The 7,655-nt window shown below is 35.5% G+C and overlaps 1 protein-coding gene across 2 annotated transcripts in view; it reads left to right on the forward strand.

The window, feature by feature from the left end:
- LOC110650912 (UPF0481 protein At3g47200) overlaps positions 1–2,133 on the forward strand; it is a 51,924-nt gene extending 49,791 nt beyond the window's left edge. For both annotated transcript variants that reach the window (XM_058154372.1, XM_058154371.1), the window contains exon 2: positions 359–2,133. In XM_058154372.1, coding sequence (XP_058010355.1) covers positions 368–2,068 — 1,701 coding nt within the window. In that variant the 5' untranslated portion in view covers positions 359–367 and the 3' untranslated portion in view covers positions 2,069–2,133. The remainder of the gene's footprint in view (positions 1–358) is intronic.
- The last annotated feature ends 5,522 nt before the right edge of the window (positions 2,134–7,655 follow it).

Below are 7,655 nucleotides of genomic sequence, written 5' to 3' on the forward strand. Positions count from 1 at the left end.
AATTGCTTTAATTTTTATTCACTTTAATTTTGCCATGTTCTTGTACTCTAGCAATTAAGGCTTTGATAATTTTTTCCATTGAAGGGTTTTTCTTATTTAAACTTGAGTCATAATGAACTTAAGATACTGAATAAATATATAATAATATTTACTTATTAAATATATAAATTTTATTTATTTATTTATATTATAATTCACGATAAATTGAATTTATGAGTGATTTTAATAATTACGGATATAATATAAAAGAGACAGAAATACTGATGCAATTTAATTTTACTATTTTCCTTTTAACACTAGATTAGTGGTGGATTTTTTTTAACAATAATTTTCTTTTATGATAAAAAAAAAAATGAAGGTGAGAAAGATGAGTGGCCATGACCATGCAAGTGCCTCATGCAATGACGAAGATATTTCCAGACAGCGGGTACGTTGCATCTATAAGGTACCAGAACCGCTCAGAAAGGTAAAAGAAGAGGCCTATACTCCTCAATTAGTTTCCATAGGCCCTCTTCGTAGAAATAATATTGACAAGTATAAATCTCTGGAAAAGATTAAAGAGGAATATGAAAAAGATTTTCTTAATAATGGGGATCGGGAGACGTTTCTTGACATCATTAAAAACAGAAAAAATGAGATCAAAGAATGCTATGAAGACCTCTATTTAGATGATGATGATGATAAGCTTGAGGAAATTATTTTAAAAGATTCTATCTTCATCATTGTGCTCTTCATTAGGGACCACTGGGAAGAAGAACATGCTAAAGATTTCATAGTAAGTACACCGTGGCGGAGAAATGTTATAAAACAGGATTTGATTTTACTGGAAAATCAAATACCGTATTTCATCCTTGAAGATCTTTACAACCATTACTATCAGGGTAAACCTCCTTTTTTGGAACTCACCAAATCATATTTTTCAAATTATATTGAAGTTCCGAAGGAACAAATCGAGGTTTCACGGGATTGTTGGTCCTGTTTATATTGTTTTTGGTTCACTCAATGCTTCCGCAGTGTAGAGTCCGGCCAGAATCAACAAGAAAAGGAGTCCAGCCAGAATCAACAAGAAAATAAGAACCCTCAACCCATGCACTTCACTGATCTGTCTAGATGTTACCGATCTCAGAAACATCCGTCATCAGCCAAGAATCAACAAGAAAAGGAGTCGTCCAGCCAGAATCTAGAAGGGGAGAACCCTAAACCCTTGCATTTCACTGATCTAATTAGATATTACCGGTCTCAGAAACATCCCGAGAATCAACCAAAAGAGGAGTCCAGCCAGAATCAACAAGAAACAGGGCAGTCCGGCCAGAATCAACGAGAAATGGAGGAGTCTGGCCAGAATCAACAAGAAAAGAAGATTCCTCAACCCATGCGTTTCACCGATCTGATTAGATGTTACCGATCTCAGAAACATCCGTCATCAGCCAAGAAGCAAGAACCAAATAGCGAGCCTCCTCCCCAGCATTGCATTGAACTTGGTAAATATTGTCGCCAATCTCCGAAGTCAAACAAGAAAAATGCTAGATACCTAGTTTCTGCAACCAAGTTACATGAAGCTGGAGTGATGTTTAAGGCATCTGAAGATAAAGATGCGTGGCCGCTTGGCATAACGCTCGAAGGAGGAGTATTGAGCATGCCAACTTTGAAAGTTTCCGACTCCACGGAACGCCTATATAGGAACCTCATGGCTTTCGAGCAGTGTCACTACCCAACAGAAGCTTACATCTGCAACTACATTAGATTCATCGATGAACTGATCAACACTGAAGATGACGTGGACTTGCTCATTGAGAAGGGTGTTCTTGTTAATAGCCTTGGCAATAATGAAAAGGTGGCCAACCTTTTCAATGATCTGAATAGTGGAATCGTAAGAGCAAATTTCTGTTACGAAACAATTTTTCAACGGCTGAATGATCACTACGGGACTTGCTGGTACCGAGCCGTCGCAACCTTGAGACATGCATACTTCACCAATTTTTGGAGGGGTAGCGGAACGGTATTCGCATTCATACTCCTCATCCTCACTTTGATACAGTCCATACGTTCCCTCATGGAAATATTTTAGTTTCAGAGTTTGTGTAATTTTTCTAAGTGCCCCCCTACATTTGGATTGCTTTTTTTTTTTTTTTTTTTCTTTGCACTTTATGTTTGGGCTGCTAGCTTTTCTAGTGTATTTTGGCTGTAATCGAATAATATTTTCTGTTAATTTGCGTTTGAAAGTTTTCAAATCCGATTATTAAATATAAAATTAATTATATATTAATACCTTGAAAAGAAGAATAATATATTATTATAATTAGTAATTTGATATATTTTATAAATAATTATTAAATAAATCTAATTAATGTGTAATATTTTAAAATATTTAATTAAAATTTTAGATTTTAAATAATAATATTTTATAATAAAAGAAATATTTAGAATAAAATTTTTCATAATGATAAATTTATTTATATGAATGAAAAAAAATTATATATTATAAGATTTTATAAGATATAGAGAATATTTTATACTTTTATGAATATTCAATAATTCAAGTTAGAAAAAATAAATTATTTAACACATTAATAAAATAAATTATTGACATCATTAATTATTAAAGTCACACACATGACAAAATGAACAAACTTTAATTTATTTTTCATTTAATCAACATTTGCCGCCAAAGCCAAAATTGAGAGATAACACAGTTAGAACATACATTACATGATGCATTAAGATAAAACTAGCTTTAAGCCAGTGATATTAGAATTATTTTTATAGTTAGGGCTTCGAGTTAGAATATCCCTTCATGCCAAATAAAAGAAAAAAAAAATCAACAACCTGTCTTGTACAAAAGAAATGAATTAGACAGATCATGCATAAATCAATTTCTGATATTTTATTTCCCTTTTTTCTCTCTCTTTTAACCCTCCAAGAAAAGTTAGGAAGCTTATACAATTCCTGAGATTCAATGGCATACTCTCTTTCTATGGAAACAAAATGGGCCTATTAATAATTGATAGACTACATGATAAGAAGCAATTTTTTTTTCCACTATAAAAATGATAAAAATTAAAATGAATAGACTCAAAGACTCAAAATTGAAACTTCTCCATTCCTTGTACTTCTTAAAGATGGTGAAAGACCAATTAAGCTACATTTTAATTGGCAGGGTCCATGTCAAGCTTCAAGCATATGAAGGTTTTCTGGTACTTACCTGGTTTTGCGGTACTTAACCTTTTATTTGTCCCCTTCAGACGTTCAGGACAGAAAATTGAAGACTTTGGTCCAACTTTCGCTCAACCACTCATCCCCATGATGGAATTTTACCTAGACAAATGAAGGAAATTGTTCTTAATCAAACATAGTACCTGTTTGACATTGAGTTTGGAAGATTCAAATTACTTTTGTGAATAAAAGTATCATTTTAGATGCTGTTGAAAAAAGCAGTTTGAAAAAAGTTATTTTATTATTTTAGTATTCTTGTAACTAAAACTTATCAAATTTAATTTCAAATTATTTTTTACTACTTCTAATTAGTATATTTAAAAAAATAATTTTTTCAATAATAGTTTCAACAGTAATATCAAACAAGCCTGTAATTAAAGTATTAAAGTATAATACTACAAAACATTATATAAAGTATTAATCTATTGCTTCAACCCAAAAGAACTTATCAAATTAATTTTATGTACAATTAGGAGATATAACAATTCATGCATAAGAGATTATTAGGTGCATCCAGTGCATATACATTATCTCTCACAATAATGTAAGACCCACCCTTCATATTATAAGCAGAGTCCACTTACTTTTTTGTAAGAGAGAGAGTATTTCCTTCATGCAGACTATTTTTCATCTTTCACTAAGGTTTCTATGGCTTCCAATGTCCGCATAACCAAAGCAGCAAAGATTCAGCACTATTGACCCAAATAACTCTGGATAAAACATTTAAATTTTGATAACTTTTGATTTTTAAAGAAATAGAACGGTTTGCAGACAAGTGATATCAATGCCCATGGCATCCTAACAGTAAATATATAGAGCAAACTAGTAGGATATCAAGTTTAGAAAGTAAAGTGAACTAATGACAAACAGGCAAAACTCTGGCATTCTAAAACATCAATATAGGGGTAGAGCATAGTTTTCAGAACCAAACCGGTCCGACCGGTTTAACCGTGATCCGGACCACTGGCGGGTTCAGTCTGTTTAAGTCACGGGCCACCTTCATCTTTAAAGGAAAAAGCGCCTCCTTGCCTGTTGCACGTGTCGATTGCATGACCCGTGTGTGGGAATCACAGAGCCTTTCTAGTTTCCACTAAACCAAGCTGTACTTGATATTAAGGGAATGGATAATTTATTTAATGTTAATTTAAGTTATTTAATTGGTTTTCTATTAAATTATTTTTTTATATCACAAAAAGTATATAGACTTTTATCTAATGTTATAAAATATTAATATATTAAAATTTATTTTTCATTGATATTAAAATGATTATTATAAAATTTTACTCTAAATATTTCTTTTACTATAAAACAATAATTATTTATAAAAAATATCAAACTATTAATTGTAATAATACATTATTATTATTATTATTTAAAAAATTATTAATTTTGTATATATTAATATTTATTCAATAGTATACCGATTAATTTCTGCTTCGACTCCAGTTGAATTTTAAACGCTTAACCTTCTACTTTTACGGATTTAATAATGAGACTTGGGCTTAAAAACCTTGGGTAAGAAAGATGTAGCTGCTAGATCTGGTAAGAAAAAATGGTGCCATCCCTACGTTGTGATTAATCAGGAATGTGGCACGTCAAGGTAGAATTGCTACAGGTTAAATCATCATAGCACCTTTCCCAAATGTAGGATTTACAAACAAAGCATAAACAACAGCCACTTCATACCATAAAAAACCTGTTTCTCTTGACAAACAGCAAAAAAATGAATCTTTCTTTAAAACACTTCAGTCTTACAATTAGGAAAATTTTGCCATTTTATCATAATATTCTGGCAACCTTAATTTGGTATTGTAATTTTTAACTAATGAATCTCATTTCAGTGAGCGTAACAAATCTATTTAGGTTTTCTATATCCTCAAGCCTTTTATTTTAGTTTTGTCAACAGATGCATGTGCCTAAACATGGTACTCAACTCAACTCAACTCAACAAAGCCTTTATCTCAAAGATTTGGGGTCGGCTATATGGATTCGCTTTCTTCACTCTAAACGATTTTGGGTTAAATCCTCAGAAATGTGTAATGCTTCTAGGTCATGTTGTACTACTCTCCTCCAAGTCAATTTAGGTCTACCCCTTTTTTTCTTTCTATCCTCTAACCTAATGTGCTTTACTTGTCTAACTGGAGCCTCTGTATGTCTACGCTTCACATGACCAAACCATCTCAATCTCCCTTCTCTCAACTTATCTTCAATTGGCACCACTCCTACCTTTTCTCTAATACTCTCATTACGGACTTTATCTAGTCTAGTATGGCCACTCATCCACCTTAACATTCTCATCTCTGTAACTCTTATCTTAGACGCATACGACTCTTTCAGTGCCCAACACTCACTCCCATATAACATAGCCGGTCGTATGGCTATACGGTAAAATTTTTCTTTCAATTTATTGGAAATTTTACGATCACATAAAACTCCCGTGGCACATCTCCACTTCAACCATCCGGCTTTAATCCTATGACTAACATCCTCCTCACATCCCCCATCTACTTGAAGGACTGAGCCTAGATATTTAAAGTGATTACTTTGGGACAGTACCACTCCATTCAAATTAACTCCTTCCCTATCACCAGTTTGGCCTTCACTGAACTTGCAATGCATTTATTCTGTCTTCGTTCTACTTAACTTAAAACCCTTTGATTCTAGAGTACTTCTCCAAAGCTCTATCTTTCTATTGACTCCTTCTCGTGTTTCATCTATCAGAACAATATTATCAGCAAACAACATGCACCAAGGAATACTCTCTTGTATATGTTTCGTCAATTCATCTAAAACTAATGTAAAAAGGTAAGGGCTTATGGCTGATCCTTGGTGTAATCCAATTGAGATCGGAAAATCTCTTGTGTCCCCTCCCATTGCGCGCACAATAGTAGTTGCTCCTTCGTACATATCTTTTAACACTTGTATGTACCTAATAGATACCGTCTTTTATTCTAACAAATTCTGTAACACCCTAGGCAAATCCCACATCAGCAAAACATGGGAGAGACGCTGGGTTTATAAGTTGGTGGTTTGTAACCCCTAATGACGCGTTTTAAAACCGTGAGAGCTTTAGCCCAGAGCGAATAATATCACTAGTGGGCCGGGCCATTACATTTGTGGTATCAGAGCCGCTCCGCGTGCAACCTTGAGCGATGGTGGGGCAAACCTCAGCGAGGACGCTGAGTCCCATAAGGGGGGTGGATTGTAACACCCTAGGCAAATCCCACATCGGCAAAACACGGGAGAGATGTTGAGTTTATAAGTTGGCGGTTCGTAACTCCTAATAACGAGTTTTAAAACCGTGAGGGCTTCAGGCCCAGAGCGGACAATATCACTAGTGGGCCGGGCCGTTACATTTGTGGTATCAGAGCCGCTCCGCGTGCAACCTTGAGCGATGGTGGGGCAAACCTCAGCGAGGACGCTGAGTCCCATAAGGGGGGTGGATTGTAACACCCTAGGCAAATCCCACATCGGCAAAACACGAGAGAGATGCTGGGTTTATAAGTTGGTGGTTCGTAATCCCTAATGATGCGTTTTAAAACCGTGAGGGCTTTGGCCCAGAGCGGATAATATCACTAGTGGGCCGGGCCATTACATTTGTGGTATCACAAATGTAACCGCCCGGCCCATTAGTGATATTGTATCACAAATGTAACGGCCGGCCCACTAGTGATATTGTCCGCTCTGGGCCGAAGCCCTCACGATTTTAAAACGCGTCACTAGGGTTTACGAACCACCAACTTATAAACCCAGCATCTCTCCCGTGTTTTGTCGATGTGGGATTTGCCTAGGGTGTTACAATCCACCCCCCTTATGGGACTCAGCGTCCTCGTTGAGGTTTGCCCCACCATTGTTCAAGGTTACACGCGGAGTGACTCTGATACCACAAATGTAATGGCTCGGCCCACTAGTGATATTATCCGCTCTGGGCCAAAGCCCTCACGGTTTTAAAACGCGTCACTAGGGGTTACGAACCACCAACTTATAAACCTAGCATCTCTCCCGTGTTTTGCCGATGTGGGATTTGCCTAGGGTGTTACACATTCCATAAGACATCTCTTGGAACACTATCATAAGCCTTCTCCAAATCAATAAAAACCATGTGTAGATCTTTCTTCGCATCTCTATATTTCTCCATCAAGCTTCTAATGAGAAAGATCGCTTCCATAGTTGAACGATCAGGCATGAAACCAAATTGATTGAGAGAGATAGAAGTATCATGACGTAGTCGATGCTCCACAACTCTCTCCCACAACTTCATAGTATGGCTCATGAGTTTAATTCCCCTATAGTTTGAGCAACTCTGTATGTCTCCCTTATTTTTAAAAATAGGTACTAAAATACTCCTCCTCCATTCATCAGGCATTTTTTTTGAGTTTAGAATCTTATTAAATAATTTAGTTAACCATGCCACTCCTATATCTCCCAAACATTTTCACACT

This window comes from Hevea brasiliensis, chromosome 10, assembly GCF_030052815.1.
Source record: "Hevea brasiliensis isolate MT/VB/25A 57/8 chromosome 10, ASM3005281v1, whole genome shotgun sequence".
In the NCBI taxonomy this organism is placed as follows: Eukaryota; Viridiplantae; Streptophyta; class Magnoliopsida; order Malpighiales; family Euphorbiaceae; genus Hevea; species Hevea brasiliensis.